The 19,928-nt window shown below is 38.5% G+C and overlaps 2 protein-coding genes across 2 annotated transcripts in view; both read right to left on the bottom strand.

Moving 5' to 3' along the window:
- LOC143325148 (aldehyde dehydrogenase, mitochondrial-like) overlaps nt 1-383 on the bottom strand; it is a 63,583-nt gene extending 63,200 nt beyond the window's left edge. The window contains exon 1 of the mRNA XM_076738066.1: nt 136-383. Coding sequence (XP_076594181.1) covers nt 136-255 — 120 coding nt within the window. The 5' untranslated portion in view covers nt 256-383. The remainder of the gene's footprint in view (nt 1-135) is intronic.
- Nucleotides 384-12,931: 12,548 nt separating this feature from the next.
- Nucleotides 12,932-19,551, bottom strand: LOC143324299 (uncharacterized). The gene is made up of 10 exons (XM_076736658.1): nt 19,494-19,551; nt 19,207-19,329; nt 18,869-18,955; nt 17,099-17,173; nt 16,880-16,954; nt 16,544-16,597; nt 15,578-15,747; nt 15,008-15,072; nt 14,704-14,798; nt 12,932-13,061 (listed from the first exon to the last, which is right to left on the bottom strand). Exons 1-10 carry the CDS (start codon nt 19,549-19,551, stop codon nt 12,946-12,948), a joined length of 918 nt encoding a protein of 305 aa, XP_076592773.1. The 3' UTR covers nt 12,932-12,945.
- Nucleotides 19,552-19,928: the final 377 nt, after the last annotated feature.

Raw genomic sequence — 19,928 nt, 5'->3', positions numbered from 1 at the left:
TTAACAGCAGTGACAATCTACTCCTCGCTGATGAGTTTACACTAAATAAACAGACAAACTGACTATTCGCTGCACACACTTGTTGATTGCGCAGTTGGCCACTGCCCAACACACAGTCTCTGTCGTTAACTATACCTTGTTGTAGTGAACCTCGGGTTTGGTGGTGGGTACTGGGATGGTGGCAGCCGAGTAATGACACACCGACGGTCGGTTCAAATTGAGAAGGGCCCGAAAACGTACTGCACGGATCATCATGCTTCCTATTCCACGTCAAACGCCACCAAAGTAAGCACTGGCTGCAGCCAGAACGTCCAAAGACCCAGCCCCACCCACAATTCACCGTATTTTCCACAACAAGGATGACGCCACTGCTTTTCCTACTTCCGGCTGAAAGGGTACGATGTGCAGTGTTGTGCGTTAAGGTTTTTTTGTTTTTGTTTTTGTTTTTTTTTAGCATTTTACAACTTGCGTTCGCCTGCGGAGCAATTGAGGCAGCTGACTTGAAGCTGCGGCTAAAAGCGTTAATAAAACACACAATGGCGACCGTAAGTACGCTCCTATAGTTTTGTACTGCGGTCCAACCAGCCGTAATTTTGGACTGGACGCGTATTGTCACTTTTGTGGCGAATGCATTGAAACGGTCCAAGGCGATCTCAACAGCTCACATTATTCCTGTAAATTACGAATATTGCAGATTCTAGTAAGCTAACTGGCTACATCTCTCACACAGACAGTGATACTGGCCTACACACTGACATTAGGGTGATTACAAGATGGTGTGTATATTGTCCCGTTTTCAATGCATCTTTCTCATATGGTTTTGTATGATTCTGGTTGTTAATTAATTCCCATTCATTAATTAATTCCCATGATGATGATGGACCTTAAAAAAACATCCACTTCCTTAGTTGGACCACTTGGCTGAAGTCCTAATGTGAAAATATGATTTTGGTTATATTATTTCCACAGATACATCAATGAGCTTCAGCAATGCAGTGGTCAAATCTGAGGATGAGCACATCTACATGCATGTACACTGTGATCCAGAAACACAATAGGATATCTGTCTTAAAATATGACCAAATGGTACCTGTTATTTTTAAGTTCTTTTTTCCAAACCTATATAATGTGAGCTCTGTATATTAACCTTAAACCTTAGATGAATAAACTCATGTGACGTAAAGCTGCAGTAGGTAATTTGTATAAAAGTATTTTGTCATATTTGGTAAAACTGTCCTTATGGCCAGAGGCAGTACATGAAACGTAATCTGTGGGAAAAAAAATGCTCCATTGGTCCCGACCTACTGCTCCTACTGCGATTTGCAAGAATCCACCGCACCCAACACAAAACAACCAATCATAGCCAGGGGATCCACTGCCAGCTGAGGTCACAAAACCTTCTTAAAGCAATGCAGCGCTGGTCTCAGACTGACAGAGCTCCTGCAGGATCTCCGCCAGAATGAGTACAGTATTCAGACAAAAGTTCACATTAATCTTGTTGGGTTTGACCAAACCCCGTACAATAATCAGATATACCTTACAGAATGTAATAGGCCGGTTCCCAAAGCCTGGGCATACCATATCTTTGTTCTAGACATGTTATAAACAACCTGTATGTGTGTGTGCTGTCTTAAGGCGTGGAACTCAATGCAACAGGCGTCATAAAAAAAGAAGAAAAGAGACAAGAGTATCTGTTGTTATCAGAACCGTTCTTCACCAGCCACGTAATATTTGCGACTCAAGGCTAGGAGTAACATTCTTTCAGAACATGCAAGTGCAATAAAGAACATGGGATCACTTGAAAGTACCAAGGTGTTTTATGTTACAGTTGTTGTGGAATGTTTAGGCTGAATGTACAAACCACAACAGGCCAGAAACAGTCAAATTCAGCTGTCTGATTGTTTCAAAGAATCTTCTTAGAAAAATGCTCAATAAGGATCTGCAGGAGTCAGAGTCCAAGAAGCAAAAATACTTTATTGCCGGCAATAAAGGGCAAAAACACTCAGAAACGCACAGCGTGCAATTCTGAAGAAGTCTCCAACTTACAATGGTCAGTGCTCCATCATTTATGCAGTTCAGCTCAGGGTTTACCATGCCCTTGGGGGCATCTTCTCTTTTTTCTAAGGTTCTTCTATTCTTACACCATTACATTATCTTTTGGCCGCTATTCTGCCTGGAATTTCCCTATCTTACCCAAACTTGTATTGATACATTAAAGGTGCATCTTGAGGATGCCCTCTATTTTATTTTCTTTCTATTCTTTTGAAATTACACCATTAGCTTCTGGTTGTTATGGGCTCTATTTTTTAAAATATTAACAAATTACAATTTATTGCCATAGATGCATATAATGTATAAAGGCATATCACACAATCACATTATCGTTAAGTGCATTTTGAGATTATATTAAAGCATAGTAAGAGTATATTGAATCATCATTGAATCATAGTGTGATTATAAGAACATTCAACCTTTCAGTGATTACAGTAAACACTCAAAGATGGATTTATAGATGAATACAGTAAGGTTATATAAGGCCACACAGGGTTATGTGAGGTCACAAACAACAGCTGCAAAGACCTGCAAGTCCATGGAAAGTCCCAAAGAACCATGATACAGGCACCCTGCTCCCGTGATCTCTGCATAGTATCATCCTCTGTGATCTCTGCACAGTATCATCTTGACCTTTGTAGGAATTAGATGACTTGCTAATCTCAGGAATCAGTCTGAGAATTGTAAAAGTCTTTGTGGCCTTTGATCACTAAGGTGAGAAGAGCATTCAATGGGGGAACAGGATGAAGGGGGAAGTTTTTAGGGTGCGATCCATTGTAACTGACAAGTTTATGGTATAGTATTAACCTCAGGGAACAGGATGAGTGAACTCCCCCAAATTGTCATTGTTCTTGAAGGAAAGATTTTATCATTACCAGGTGCATGTGACAACCATTTGTCTTTTTGTTGAACAGTATAAATGCCAAGACATTGTGGAGATCTGCAGAGAACACTCTGCATGAGTCTTCCCTCCATGCTGCATGTATTAAAGAGACCTGATTCATCACACCGAGTCTGTAATTCTTCTGAGAATTAGCAACTCTCAACAAGCAACAAGGAGAATTTCCCTTACACCTTTTATGTGCTTCTTCTTCATTTCTCTACTTCTCCTGTACTCTCAAGCAAATGAGCTATCAAAGTATCACATCCAAGATCATTTCTACTACAATATCATGCTCAACAAATCAGCTACTATTGTCCATCATTTGTTACAGTGTTTCTCTCAAGTCTTCACATATCTGTTGGAAAAAAAATTATACTACACACTCTCACAGCTAATGTTGTCCTACATGGTTTAGTGCTTGTTAGCAAATATTCACAAAAGTTTCTCTTTTCTCCAAACATGAAATGGTGAAATATTTGTTTTTTTCTTTTCCTTTGTTTTCTTTTTCCTGTCAAAAACATTTATATCTGCTCATTTGTTGGCCAGCAAAGTTGACTATTCACAACAGTAATGCAATGTAACTTCGGTGGTCTATATGCCTGCTCTTTATGAACTTACAATGTTAACTCCCAGCTGACATGTCAGGAGGATTTTACCTGAGTTAGATGTATTTATTTAGAATTTTAAAATAGACAAACAAATTCCATACTGAATATTCTCTTGTAGATATCAGGCAGTGTGGTGTATTGGAGGCAAGGCCCCAAGCAAAATGGACCAAAAATCAAAAGTTTCAGCTGTGTTGAATTGCTCAGAAAAATCTTATTGATGTTGTTCAGTGAAATCAGCAGGAGTCAGGATTCTGGGTAACAAAAGCTTTAATGCCAGGCAATTAAAGGAGAGCTTATTCTAAATGCACACAATGAGCACCAGAAGAGTTCTGATCTGAAAGGGCTGGTTCTTGGTCTTTTATACTGTTTGGAACTGGTTGTCCACGCCTCAAGGACATCCCCCAGGTGCTTTCCAAAGTTTCTGATATCGTATACCATTCGGTAATCTCTTGGCAGCTGTTCTTCCTTGGTTTTCCCCTATTTCCCTGTCTGCTGCTTTGCCAGCATGAGGTCATCCTTGGGTCATGCCTTTTTTTCTTTTCGCACTTTCTGTTCCACATTACACCATTCCGTTGTCTATGACGTTTTTAAGAAAGAATAATTAAAGCATAATAAAGAGTAATATTTCATTAAGTGCACTTTTAGGATTACATGATTATGAGTTATAATGAAAGAGTACCTGCTTATGAGTCATAGCTTGTGACCTTAGCTCGGTGGGTCACCTCGCGCGGGCGGAGCCGGGGGGAGAGAATGAAGCACACGATTTACATTATTTGAGGTGTACACCAATTAATAAATTTCCAAAAGTTGCCCGTGCTTTGGTGCTTTCTTCGGCTTTGCCTGTTGGAGGTGGCTCATCGGGATGCTTTTTCGTTTTTGTTTGTTTGTTTGTTTGGCAGGGTCCTATCTCGAGAGCGCAGATCTCTGTCTGGGGACGGGCTGAAGCCAAGAGACCTCCTCTAACTCATAAACTAACTGTTTAATTAACCTCGCCCTCCTTAATGGATTTAGCCTATAAATTTACATTTTCACTCTTAATTATTAATTTTAGAATTTGGACTTAAGTGTGGGACTGACTTTGCTTTATACTCACACAAATCATATAAAGTAAAAGTGCAAAAAGAGGTGAAAAGGGGGGAAAAAGAAGAGGGATAGTAAAAGGATTAATGATGACACCGAGGAGATAGGCAACACAAGCTTGCGACTGCTAAAAACAAATATGTGCTGTAACAGAAACCTTATCATCATGTTAAGGGAAGGGTCACAACCAGCAATAGACCCCAGGATCCATGTGACAGTAGACATATGGAAAACCAAACCAAGCTACCCAAGGAAGGGGGTGGCACACATGGAAGTCATTTTATGTTGTTTTGCTCTAATGTTTTTCTATTTTACGTTCGTTTCTTTAGTTATGTTTTTGGGTAGTATTGTTCTTGGGCCTGGCAAGACAGGGGAAAAGGAAAAAAACAAACAAAAAAAAAAAACCCAATTCAATACCTAACATAAAAAACAGGATTAAAGATGGTGACACAGGACATTAAAATAACCTCATTAAATGTGAATGGCTTAAATAACCCAATAAAAAGAAAAAAAAATTTATTAAGGATGAAGAGAGAGGGGGGAGACGTAATGTTCCTTCAGGAAACACACCTTTCAAAAGAGGAACATAAGAAATTAGAAAGACTGGCAAATGCTCGGGTATACTCAGCCTCTTTCCACTCTGCAAGGAGGGGGGTGGCGATACTGATTAAGAATAGCATCCCCCTCCACTGTGAAAAAACTACTGTAGACAAAGATGGGAGATATGTATTAGTTAAAGGAAGAATAGATCATGCTGAAATAACATTACTAAATATATACAGGCCACCAGAACAAGGAACTGATCTTATATCTAAAATAATAGACATGATCATCTTAGAAGCAAAGGGGCCATTGGTCATGGGAGGAGATTTAAATCTGATCATGAATACAGAATTAGACTGTCAACATAATGTTAAACATAAAGCAGAGAGGGCCTCACAAATATTAAAAAGAGCAGAATATGAGATCGGTCTTATAGATGTCTGGAGGAAATTAAATCCTAATGAAAAAGATTATACATATTACTCAACAGCTCATAATAAATACTCCAGATTAGACTATTTTTTCATGTTTAAAACAGATATAGAAAAGGTATCACAGTGTCAGATTGGCACAATAGAAGTATCAGATCATGCAATAGTATCTATGAAAGTAAACCTAGGAATAGAAAAAAGTTCAACAATATGGAGACTCAATAACTCTCTGCTGAATGATACTAACATCAAAAATAAAATTAGAAAAGTAATAAAACAATATATAGAGATTAATGATAATGGAGAGGTCTCTCCCATCATGGTGTGGGAGGGAGCCAAAGCAGTTATTCGAGGTGAGATAATTATGCTGGCATCAGTCAAAGTTAAAGAAAAAGAAAGGGAAAAAAAGGAATTACTTGAGTCCTTAAAAAGAACCCAAAGTGAACATAAAAAGAATACAAATATGCATACTTTAAACGAAATTAGACAAATTAGAAAAAAAATAGACCAAATTGAATTGGAAAACATTGAAAAAGCATTAACCTTTACTAAACAAAAGTATTATGACAGTGGATCAAAAGCGCAGAAACTGTTAGCATTTCAGTTGAATAAACAAAAAATGAAATCAAATGTATCAAAAATAAGGGACAGCAACTTAAAAAGTGTATTTAAAAGGAAAGAAATAGCAAATTAATTTTTAAAGTATTACCAACAGTTATACACTCCAGAGAATCCAGAAATCAATATAGAAAAAATTCAGAAATATTTAGAAAATAAAAAACTACCTGAGGTAACAAAAGATCAAAATACTCAGCTGACCAAGCCAATAACAGAGCATGAACTAGGAGTAACCATAAGACAGACTAAAAATGAGAAATGCCCAGGTTCCGATGGTTTTACTAATGAATTTTATAAGAAATTTCAAGAGGAGATAATACCACTCCTATGTAGAGTGTTTAATTGGGCCCTAGACAATAAAGAGTATGCTCCAACATGGAATTCTGCAATTATTACCGTAATACATAAATCTGGTAAAGATCCAGCAGACTGCTCATCATATCGACCAATCTCACTGTTGAACGTTGATCAAAAACTGGTAACCTCAATCTTGGCGAATAGACTAAAAATAATAATTCCTAACATAATAGACTCCGACCAATCTGGGTTCGTCTCTAATAAGCACTGCGCTGATCAGCTGTCTCCAGTGTTCACAGACATTTTTAACACCTCACTGGAGACATGTCACGTGCCAGCCTGCTTCAAGTCTTCAACCATCATCCCTGTTCCCAAGAAGCCAAGGACCACAGGACTTAATGACTTCAGACCCGCCGCCCTGACCTCTGTGGTCATGAAGTCCTTTGAGCGCCTTGTGCTCTCACACATCAGAGACATCACTGACCCTCTCCTGGACCCCCTGCAGTTTGCCTACAGAGCCAACAGGTCTGTAGACGATGCAGTCAACTTGGCCCTCCACTTCATCCTCCAGCACCTGGACTCCACAGGAACCTACGCTAGGATCCTGTTTGTGGATTTCAGCTCTGCCTTCAACACCAACTCTGCTTCAGGAGAAGCTCTCCCAGCTGAGCGTGCCTGACTCCACCTGCAGGTGGATCACAGACTTCCTGTCTGACAGGAAACAGTGCGTGAAGCTGGGGAAACACCTCTCCGACGCTAAGACCATCAGCACCGGATCCCCCCAGGGCTGTGTTCTTTCTTCTCTGCTCTTCTCCCTGTACACGAACAGCTGCACCTCCAGTCACCAGTCTGTCAAGCTCCTGAAGTTTGCGGACGACACCACCCTCATCGGACTCATCTCTGATGGCGACGAGTCCGCCTACAGGTGGGAGGTTGACCATCTGGTGACCTGGTGCAATCAGAACAACCTGGAGCTAAATGCTCTAAAGACAGTGGAGATGGTTGTGGACTACAGGAAGAACTCAGCCTCACCCGCCCCCATCACCCTCTGTGACTCCACTATTGACACTGTGGAGTCTTTCCGCTTCCTGGGAACTATCATCTCCCAGGACCTCAAGTGGGAGCCGAACATCAGCTCCCTCATCAGGAAAGCACAGCAGAGGATGTACTTCCTACGGCAGCTGAAGAAATTCAGCCTGCCAAAGACAATGATGGTGCACTTCTACACAGCCATCATCGAGTCCATTCTCACCTCCTCCATCACCATCTGGTACGCTGCTGCCACCGCCAAGGACAAGGGCAGACTGCAGCGTGTCATTCGGTCTGCAGAGAAGGTGATTGGCTGCAATCTCCCATCTCTTCAGGACCTGTACGCCTCCAGGACCCTGAGGCGTGCAGAAAAGATTGTGGCTGATCCCTCTCACCCCGGACACAAACTCTTTGAGCCACTCCCCTCTGGCAGGAGGCTGCGGTCCATCAGGACCAAAACCCTTACGCCACAAGAACAGTTTTTTCCCATCTGCTATCAGCCTTACCAACAAGGCCCGGAACCCCCCCTGACACCCTTCACATTCCACCTCGGACTCATTCTGTCACATTGACTGATATAAATATAACTCTATGCGTTACATTAACGCTCAACTTGGACTTCTTTCTGAAAAACAGTACTGTGTTTCCGGTAAATAGCAACAACAAAAACAGACTTGTGTATATATATTTAAATTGTTATATTTTATGCTCTTATTTTAGTAGATGTGTCATATTTTAGTAGATGTGTCATGCACCAATTTCACCAGAAAAAATTCCTCGTATGTGTAAAAGCGTACTTGGCAATAAAGCTTTTTCTGATTCTGATTCTGATTCTGATAAGCATCTGAGTGACAACGTTAGAAGGACAATAAATATAATGGAATACTCGCAAAAAATAAAACAACAATTACTGATGTTAACGCTCGACGCTGAAAAGGCCTTTGACAGGGTATTATGGCCCTTTATATTTGAAACATGTAAAAAATTCAAATTTCATGAAAAATTCATAAGCTGGCTACAAATGATGTACAAATCTCCAAATGCAAGAATTCGAGTAAATGGAACCCTGTCAACATCCACCAAACTCCTAAGAGGGACACGACAGGGGGACCCCCTCTCCCCCTTGATCTTCATTTTAGCTATAGAGCCATTGGCAGAAAAAATAAGAAGTAATAATAAGGTACAAGGAATACAGATTGGGCAGGATGAACACAAATTGGCAATGTACGCAGATGATGTAATTCTTTATTTAACTAATATAAACCAATCACTTCCGGAAATGGTGGAAGAAATTAAACAATACTGTGACCTATCTGGGTATAAATTAAACACAAATAAATCAGAGGCAATGGCAGTAGGCCAACCAATATCCCAAGATATTCAATTAAAATATCAATTTAAATGGAAACAAAGTCAATTAAAATATTTAGGAGTTATTATCCCTAAAGATTTACATAAATTATATTAGTACAATTTTGGCATACTCGAAAATAATCTCAAACAAGACTTGCAAAGATGGTTAATTATACCACTGTCAATTACTGGAAGAAATGAAATGAATGAATGAATGAATGAATGAATGAATGAATGAACATCTTGCCAAGATTTGTCTTTCTATTTCAAAATTTACCAATCTTTATCCCTCAAAATAATTTTAATAAATGGGATAAATTATTATGTAACTTTATATGGGGAGGAAGAAAAGCCTGAATTAAATTAAAGACAATAAAAAAAAAAATTATCTGGAGGATTAGCTTTACCAAACCTAATAAACTACTCTATGGCTGCTCAAATAAAATCAATCCTAGCCTGGATGAACAATAACCATTTAGCAAAATGGAGAAAAATTGAAACCTCACAAATGGGGATACCACTGAATAAACTTGCATTTAATAAAATAAACAATACAATTGCTGAAAAAATTTATAATATTTGTATAAAAAACACTATAAGAGCCTGGGTAAACATTACACAAAAAAACAACTCTAGAACGACTTGGTCTATCTGAGAGAAATTGCAACAGATGCAGACTTTAAACCCAGTATAATTGACGACTCATTTAAAATATGGGCTGGTAAAGGACTGATCAGATTTAGCCAGATAATTACAAACAAGGGAGTAGATACATTCGAGAATATTTCAAAAAGGTTTAACCTTCCAAACACTCAGTTCTATAAATATCTACAGGTAAGAAGCTATTTGATAAAAACAATGGGATATAATAAAACCTTGAATGATATACACCCTCTAATAAGATATATAATTAATACATATAATAAATTAAACTCTAAGAATTTACTGGTACAAATATACAGAATTATCGATTGTGAGGAAAAGAGCGATAGACTTACAGCTTTGTTGAACTGGGAAAAGGAATTACATATAAATATAACAGCGGAAGATTGGACAGATATGTGCACTAATACCTGGAAAACAACAAGCTCCTTATATTGGAGGGAGTTTTCCTGGAAGGTGCAAATGCGATATTTTAAAACACCTATTATCCAGTCAAAATATAATAATGCAATTACAGCAAGCTGTTGGCGTAATTGTGGAGAAAATGAAGCTAATCACACTCATATACTGTATTCATGCCCCGTTTTAAATCAGTTCTGGTCCAAGGTAAAAGAGGAAATAGACAATATATTCCAATGCAACCTCTCTTTGTCTCCAAAACATATACTTCTGGGGAAATCCCCACATGTATTGTCTCTTCCATCAGATAAATACCTCTCTAGAATATTAAGAATAACAGCAATTAAACAGATTACTAAAAACTGGCTGAATGCAGTGGCACCGCAAATAATAAAATGGAAGGAAACAATCAAGGAAATTTATGTAATGGAAAAAATAACACATAGAATAAGGAACCTAAGTGATGTTTTTGAGACAAGATGGGAAAGGATCACAAAGACTGATATAATATAAGTAATAGATAAATGGACTATGGAGGGGTGAGAGGGTCGATGGGGGTGCATGACAGGTTGGTGTATATACATGTGTATGAGTGTGTGTGAGGGGAAGTGGTGACTGTATACTCAAGCATGAAATTACTGAAAATTAACTTTGGGTTAGAAACAATTAGTGAAGTGTAAACATGATAAAATCTAAAGAACAGAGATAGAGATGAAAGTAACGCCAGGCCCAAATAACTACAAAAAACTAAAAATAAGTACATAGTTTTGGAGGGGGGGGAGTTTGTAGTTTTGTTTTTTTGTTTTTGTTTTTTTTGTTGTTGTTTTTTCTCTTCTTTTTTCTTATGGAACCTCGGCGATTTGGGACAGTCGAGTGATGAAAAGGATGATTGGATGGAGACCCCCCCCCCCCAAGAAAAAGGGGAAAAAGAAAAGGAAGAAACAGGTTAAGAGAAATATCGATGTGTAGATATATATGGGTATATGTGGATAAAAAATCTGTATATGTGCAACAGAACACACAGACAAGTACAAGTACGGGTGTATGCCTACCCACTAATATATTTCCTTTTTATTTATTTTTTTATTTTTTGGTTGTTGTGGTTGTTTTGTCTGTGCTCTAGGTGGTGGGTTTTTTTTTTTGTTTTTTTTTTTATTTTGTCTGTTAGCCGGTTTGTTTTGCTTTTTGTTTTTCTCTTTGTGCTTTGTTTTTTGTTTTGATTTGTCCTGTTTGTTTGTTTGTTTGTTTTGTTTATGGTTATCGGCACATACATTATGTTGCTATGTATGTTTACAAAACTATTAAATAAAAAGTATAAAAAAAAATTTTAAAAAAAGCACACATGAGGGCAGAGGAAAATGTTAGGGCTGTGGTCCTGAGTTGTCTTTTCCCCTGTTCACATGCCTTTTTTCTTTCCTTTTCTCAGTAGGTCGGAGCGAGAGAGAGAGAGGCGGGGCCAGGTCACTCTGGATGCGAGTTTCATGAGACACACCTGCACCTCATCATTTAATAGACGGGGCTTCTTAAGCCAGCTCATGCTCTGCCCCGGTGCCGGACTATTACCTAAGCTCCAGGTCGAATGCAGCTCGCATTGAGTTCTTGCGCTACTCGCGTCTCGCTCCTCCCCTGCCTCCTGTGAATCTCTTGTCTCAAGTTATCCCCGCTGTGGTTGTTTTCACAGTCGCCTTTTGTTAGCGTTAGATTGCTCGTTCCAGCGTTGCTGAGTTTTGAGTTATTATTTTGTTACTTTTGTGCTTCACCTAGTCTTTTCTTGTCTTGCTTTTTGGTACCTTTTTCCCCGTAGTGGTGATTTTCAGTTCTGCTTGCAAGCAGTTATTCCCTGGTTCAGGTGATTTTTTTGGTTGTACTTTCTTCAATAAACCTTGTTTTGACGCCTCTGCATTTGGGTCCTGGCCTTGCTTCTCCTCAAGCCATAACAGAAAAACAGTCACTAGAAAGTGTGCGTAATGAGACAGCAACTAGAAATCACTGGAAGTACTCACAATTGTTAGCCCTGATTCTTTTATTGGAAGTCCAAGAACAGACCGGAGAAATCTTCAGTTCACAGCCGAAGTATTTATTGAGGTCACAGTTAAAGTATAGCAGCGCTGGGCCCAGAGTGACAGAGCTCCCGCAGGAACTCTGTCAAAGTGAGCACAGACCGCTGATAAAAGTTCACATTTATCTTCTCTACCCACCCAGCACAACCATGTTGAAAAGACATTGAAATGACGTCTCTGACTTACGTCTAAATGACGTTTGGAATTAGTTGAAAAGTGAAAGGTGAAATGTCGTCTTTTCAGTTCATCTAAAAGACGTCTTTACAGAGACGTCCCGGTTTGGTCTATATCTGGTTGAAAAGTGAAAGGTGAAATGTCGTCTTTTCAATTGGTCTAAAAGACGTCTTTACAGAGACGTCCCGGTTTGGTCTATATTTGGTTGAAAAGTGAAAGGTGAAATGTCGTCTTTTCAATTCGTCTAAAAGACGTCTTTACAGAGACGTCCCGGTTTGGTCTATATTTGGTTGAAAAGTGAAAGGTGAAATGTCGTCTTTTCAATTCGTCTAAAAGACGTCTTTACAGAGACGTCCCGGTTTGGTCTATATTTGGTTGAAAAGTGAAAGGTGAAATGTCGTCTTTTCAATTTGTCTAAAAGACGTCTTTACAGAGACGTCACTGTATGGTAGACCTATATTCGTCTTTTAAACGACCTGAAAATGTTGACTTCATTTCACTTTTCAACCAGTTTTAAAAAATAAACAGTAAACCAAATGTACAGTTCAAACATTTATTAACAAAGTAAGTACAAAACGACAACGGCTGAGATGCTCAAATTAAAATTCCCCTGTAAAGGGTTTCTTTTTAAAAAAAATATATTTTTATAAAAAAAAAAAAACACCATAACATGAACAGCATTAAATGAAACAAAAAAAAATATAACAAAACAAACAAACAAACAAACAAAAAAACAAAGAAAAAAGTCAGCCAACTCATCTGGCCTTGTAGCCGCCACCACCTGAGTGCCCTGGTGCGTGTTTCAGGTGGTCTGCCACAGCATGACTAATGTCATGTTCCGTTGCTTTTTGGCTCCAGCTTTTAACTGCAGCTGCAATGACAAAGAAAAACATGTTTTACCCACACAATTGATAAGACAATTCATATTTTTAATTAACTAATTAATAAATGTATTTAAATTTCATTATATTTGCTTGAAACCATTTTCCAGGACATTTTCCGCCAACTCCCATTCATTCTTTGGATAAGTGTTCTTTTCAACAGTTGTACCTTATTTTGTATATGATTGTTTCTGTTTATTCCTCTTTCACCCCCTGAAGTGTGATTAAAAGACGTTAAGTCTGTGGCTCTAACTTATCTATGCAATAATCTGTTATACAGGTGAAACTCGAAAAATTAGAATATCGTGCAAAAGTTCAGTCTTTCCCATGATTGTGAATTCTACTGAACCAGACTGAAAGACCTTTTAAAGGCTCAGAACTCTTTGCAAGTGTTTTGGATTAATTAGCTGATTAGAGTGTGACACTTTGAGCCAACAATACTGAACCTTTTCACAATAATATTATAATATTCTGAGATTTTGAATTGGGGGTTTTCATAAGCTGTAAGCCATAATCATCAGAATTATTATTTTTATTATTACTTATTTATCTATATATTTCAGCATGTTCTTACTTTATTAGATGTTGAATTATGCCTTGCAGATCAACACATAAGGAAATGGGCACAGGAAGAAGCTGGATCGCTTATCAAACTCTTGCCCCAAATTTCCACAATTATACATCAAATTAATATGTTCACATCTTACATTGTATTACATTAGTTTAGTTCATAGATCGACAGCAGAGCTAAGGCCTTCTTTTTAGACCAAACAGTCCAGATAACGTGTGTGTATGCACATGTCTCAAAGTCTGTTCAGCATCCTTGATGCAGCCTTCTTTGTAGGATTTCAGTGTTCATTTCTTCAGTATTCCATGAGTCAAACGCCTCCTGGGACAAACTTCTCTTGAGGAAAGTGTATTAGGAGAATGTTATTGTACACAGTGACATTGTTTTCATTTCATGGTCACCCTGATTTCTTCATTATTTAGGTTTGGTAATCACTTATAACACATCTTATCTCATGCTTGAAGATTATAAAAAAATAACTTTGCATGTCATGAGTCTATATAATAGTTTCACCTTTTAAGTCGAATTACTGAAATAATTGAATTTTTGCACGATATTCTAATTTTTCGAGTTTCACCTGTATGTTTAAAAATCGTACAAACTTGTTTTTGTTTTTAAGCCATGCCCACAACAGCTGCTGATCCTCTATCTGCTACTCAGCAAAGTATACAGGGAGAAGAGCCTGTGGTTGCAGGAGGAAAATCCTCATGCTTACAATCCAACACTAGAAACACTTTCAATTCAAGGTTGCTGATTTTTTTCGCTAGGTATTTTGGAAAAGAAATCCAGCAGGTTCCATAAAGGCAAATAGGGCTCTGATAGCTGATGTCACGCAATAATGATAGGAAAACTTGTTTTTCAAATGATTGCCAAGCATAAAATTGCGAGCAGTGAGCTTGTCTCTTCCCTAACTGTATTGTGAGTGAACGTGGTGGACATCTGTAGTGCCCCAGGATGGGACAAACAAAGCAGATCAAATCCTCAAAGATGCAGAAAGGCAGAAGGGGTGGGTGGATTACTGCCATGACAGAAAAGTCAACATAAAAAAAATAATTTGTGCATACCAATTACAACTTGGTACAGCTTTGTACCCTTGAAGGCCCTCTTGGTCCCGTGGCCCTTCATATTTAACGTGGCCATGAGATTGTTGGTCATCAATCTGAAAGATAAGCATATGAGGTGTCTACAGTTAGTCTAATTCTTAAAAGAGGAGAGAGATGGTGAAGGAGAAATGGATGGAAGGAAATAGAGAAGGGGCAGATATGTTGAGGGAGGAGTCATGCAACAGGTATCACTGTCAGAATCTGAACTGAAAAATGACAGCTTGTGATTCAAATGTGTGGCTTGTTTTTATAAACCCAACAATACCTGTCCATGATCTTTGTTGTGCAGTCCCTGGTGTTTTTGCCACCAACTCTGCTCAACTGGGTAATCTACAGGGAGGCAAAATTATTTTCAGTGTATTAATACATTTACAGCACATTGCATGCCAGAATTGATAAAATTTAGTATAATGACTGTAAGTAGGTTGCATTAGCAGGCAGAGTGGTGGGCAACCTTTCGGGGATCTACTATGCCCTTTTCTGTGGCTATACAGATCTATTATTGCAAGAGTGAAAATCACCACCACTACTAAGGCTGAGTAATTACAGGTGATAATGGAGACATGGTATGGTCGATATTTAACATCCTACTTTTAAATTAAGGCATGAGTGCTGCATTTGTTTGATAATCATAGGTCATCCTTGCTGGGTGACATCCTGGTTGCATCAAGTAATTATTATTAAATGTGGCAACTAATTGGTTTTGAAATTTAAGACAGATGTCCTTTTCTGGGTTGTTCAGATCATCCAGAGATCTATTCAGATCTAGTAGTAGATCAAAAAGACATGGTTGCCCACCTCCGGTCTACCACACATCGCACAAATTTTATTTTACCAGAACTTGTCTTTCATCATTTTGCTGAATCCTCTCCTCAGTGGCATCCAGCTCCTCCAGAGTGTCCATTCTATTCAGCTGGTAGGCTGACGCAATGGGGTCAGCCCCCCCAATACGCTTCACCTCCTGCATAAGTTCAACTAATTTTTTGAGGACACATTTCTGGAACTCTAAAATAGAAAAATGACATTTGAAAAAGAATGTTATTTCCATTTGACAATTACTTTATCCTCAACTTTGTAAACTGCATTAATTTTATTTTGAACACAAACATCTATGAAGCCTGCAATTCAATCAGTCCACATTTCATGTCTGTCACTTTAAAAACAGTGAGCACTGGCAGTTTGTTTAAACACACTGTATTAAGACTGTACGAACACAAACACCTACATTTTGCAGGGATCTATTGCGCTTTCTACATGTTCTTATATTACTTGAACCACTTTAGATATGACATGATGTTACTTGCACTAAATGAAGCAAACCTTTATATGCACATGCCCCAAGGCCTCAACACAGTTCTGCGCATTGCTACTTACTGTAACACTACTTATGTATGTGCTTTTATTGGATGTTGTTTTTGATCTGTAAAGAAAATAATGCAAACTCAAAATAACCCAGTATAGTTTGCATGCACTTGACAGAAGAAAGGTGAAATAATGGCTTAAACAAAACATGCAAGTTAACATAAAATAAGTTCATGCAATAGCACAAATAGTGTGACTCTCAGCTACTTTGTCCCTAACATTTGGCCATGAATTAGGAAAGGTTGGGAAGAACTGGTCTAGGGAAAGCTTGCAGGAATGGATTTCAATCCAGGTGCGACTGACCATTATGACTACTGAGGTCAGACACACCTGGATAAATCAGTTTGTCCAATAATGTAAGACAGAAAACAAACAAGAAGCCTTAAATTCAGGAAGTAGTGGAGCTGTGCATAGAGTCCATTATAGACAAATTACTTACTGGCTGTGGACATTGGGAATGGCTCCGAAGGGGTCCTTGATGTCTGAGGCAGCTCTACATTTATACAGAGTGTAATAACAAATTCAGGTAAGATAATATTGCTCTGTTTGCTAATAGGATTGAAAATAACATGCCCACACATAGATTTTATGTTGACATTATAACTGAGCAATCTTACCCTGTCTAGATCTGGAATGACACCCAGGGAACACATGTGACAGAAAGACAGGAAGATGCTCAGAAGATGAGGAGAAAAGGTTAAAAACTGACACTACACATTACATCAAAACCAATTTTGTAACATTAGGCACTGACATTATAACTGAGCAATCTTACCCTGTCTAGATCTGGAATGACGACTCTCACTCCCGTGAGAGGAGGTCGACTTCTCTCTGCTAGATCTGGATTTCTCTGTAACACCCAGGGAACACATGTGACAGAAATACAGGAAGATGCTCAGAAGATGAGGAGAAAAGGTTAAAAACTGACACTACACATTACATCAAAACCAATTTTGTAACATTAGGCACTGACATTATAACTGAGCAATCTTACCCTGTCCGGATCTTGAATGAAGTCTCTCACCCCCGTGATGGGACTTGGAGTTTTTTTTCTTTGATCTGGATTTCCCTGTAACACCCAGAGAATGTCATGTGATAAAGGGAAAGGAAGATGCTTAGAATGCTCAGATCACTCTTGTTATTGGACAACATTCCCACAAAAGCAACACATTAGGTGTTTACACTATGTTCCTGCGGAAGAGCTGGAGGAAGTGTTTGGGGAGAGGGAAGTGTGGGCGTCCCTGCTCAGGCTGCTGCCCCCGTGACCTGGCCCCGATGACAGAGGAAGAAAATGGATAGATTGATGGATGGATATATTACCTTGTTTGGGAGTTGAACTTGCAAGAAGACATGGTATCATGGGTGATAAAGAAGAGACGTGCCCTCTGTCTCCTACTGCACCAACAGCAGCACATGTGGGACATGAGGACAGAAACATGCTGCATGCTAAATATGCACAGAGTGTATATAGAAAACATATGCATCTATTAAATAAAATCATAACACAGTTAATAAATAATCTCTCGAATGCTGCGCTCTGATTGGTCAATTGCTGCATTCTGCGGTCAGTTATTTCTGTATAATTGACTGATTAATTACCGTTGTCAAGGCCGTTGCTAGGGACACTGCTCTGATTAGTGGAGCACAGAAAAGAGAAACTATGTGGGATATTTACCTTATGCATCATTTTTACCATTATTAAGCGGCTTTGGAGTTCGGACCAATTGGGATGTTAAGATAACGATTTGTAACTTGTTACAGAGAGAGTGGAGGCTCCTTCCACCTACTGGCTGGAAACCCAACCTGCTGATCAGAGCCTAAGACCCGGTGTCACAGCTGCTCATCTCAGTGGCAGCTCCGCGACACAGTCGCAACCCTTAATCTCTTGTTCATGTCGTATTTTTAAGTCGTATTATGATCAACATTATGTTTCAAATTAATTATTTCACTCATAAGCTATGTAATAGGCGGGATAATGTATAGTTGGTCGATTGTTATGGAGAAATAAACCCCTTCAGGATGAATGAAACCCCTCTGTTTCGTGTCCGGGTTCCATACATCCTGTTGGGGTTTATTTCTCCATAACAACCTCCGAACTATACTTTATCCCTTACGTATACAAGTCTGTATGATCATCTTACCATGTCTGGGAGATGAATTAGCAGATGAACCCGCAGATGAGGGATCGCTGCCCTACAACACCAACAAGCGCAGATATGGAACAGGAAAACAGGAACACACTTAAATTGATTAACTGAACTGAGATTTCGAAAAAAAAAAAAAAGAAAAGAAAAAGAAAAAAAAAGTTCCTTCTTAACAATAAGGAGTCTTCAAATGTCACAAAAAAAGGACTCAGGGGAAAATGGCAGGTAACACACAGGTGACCCCAACAGGGCTGGGACAACAGATAAGCCAACAAAGGACAATGGACACTGGAATGGAGAGTGATAAATGATTGCTTGCTATACAACATATCTTACCATGAGTACTGGAATTTTCAGCTCTATTGTCACTTGAGCCACATGGATCGGCCAACTCATCCATAGAGGATCCTGTAATCAAGTTTCAAATACCATGTATGAAACTTATATTTGACACCAATTCAGATAATGTGAATTGTATCCAAGCTTTAAATTAAGGTAATATACTGGTATGTGCAGTGCGATAATGCAATATAAAGTTATCTGTTGTCCATCCCAACAATATCATGCCAAAAGTATGACACTTCTGTTGAACCCTGGCTTATTAGGCCCACTCAACTTACCTCCATCAGTGATGTCATCAATATTGGCATGAGCCTTCTTATTAATTTCCGGAGGCTTTGGATAAGCCTCCAGACTGGATTTTTTACCTAGGTATAATATACAATAAAGATTCATACATCATCATGCACTAATTATGTTGTAAAAAAAAACTGTATATTTGAAAAAGCCTTTCAAAATCTGTAAAAGAGTAAAACAATATATTCATACTCACTTGATGGCTTTGTTGATTTCACCTCATCATCTTCTGACAAAAATCCTGAAATCATTAGATAATTAAGTACTTTTACAAGTAAAACATGAATGACATTTTTAAAGTTGGGAGCATTTATTCAATTACCTTCAATATAATCCTGAAATTTTCTTTTCTTCACCAGCCTCTTGGTTGTCACTTCTGGGACGGTGGTTTCGTTATCCGTTTGGGCAGAAGTGTAATCATATGTTTCACACTCTTTCTCATTTTCTAGAAAAGGTGTCATCCAAAAAAGATTCACATTAATAGAAGTGCGATTGTACTGTCTCTGACGCTAAATGACAAGTCAAATGCCAAAACAAACATGGAATTGTCTGCTTCATTATCTTTCAAAGCACTTGTTTTTACTTTGTAAAAATATAGAAATGACATACCTGACGTCATCTTAATTTTCACAAGTGTGAAAGCCTCCCAGTCCTCTTCTGGGTCCATCTTTTTTTTATGTGCAGAACGCACATTGTGCTTGGGCCATCGCAAAACTTTTTGTTCTTCCTCGATCCAGTTTTTTGGGACAAGGCCTTCATAGTGTCTGTCCCCTTCTATCCAAACACACCTTGCATACACCATTGTCTGAAAAATATATGTTTATTATAATAGACTTTAGTTTGGACAAGTGAAAATACACATTTCTAGGGGTGCTCTGGGTTATAGGGATGTGCGTATCGATCTTGAAATATATACTTCCGATCTAGACGTGTGTTTTTTAGAATCGATCTTCACATCAAAATATCAATCCCAAGTCCGCTTTCACAAGAAATATTAATGCTCTTATGACACTGAATCTGTAATCAATTCTAAAAGAGTAAAAA

This window comes from Chaetodon auriga, chromosome 8 (assembly GCF_051107435.1).
Source record: "Chaetodon auriga isolate fChaAug3 chromosome 8, fChaAug3.hap1, whole genome shotgun sequence".
Lineage (NCBI taxonomy): Eukaryota > Metazoa > Chordata > Actinopteri > Chaetodontiformes > Chaetodontidae > Chaetodon > Chaetodon auriga.
This window is presented reverse-complemented; position numbering and strand designations above follow the sequence as displayed.

Coding starts and splice junctions, on each gene's coding strand:
- LOC143324299 (XM_076736658.1), bottom strand. CDS start 19,551: ATGGACCCAGAAGAGGACTGGGAGGCTTTCACACTTGTGAAAATTAAG. Junction 19,330..19,493: donor GAAAATTAAGATGACGTCAG/GTATGTCATTTC, acceptor CACCTTTTCTAG/AAAATGAGAAAGAGTGTGAA. Junction 14,799..15,007: donor ACAACAAAGATCATGGACAG/GTATTGTTGGGT, acceptor CTTATCTTTCAG/ATTGATGACCAACAATCTCA.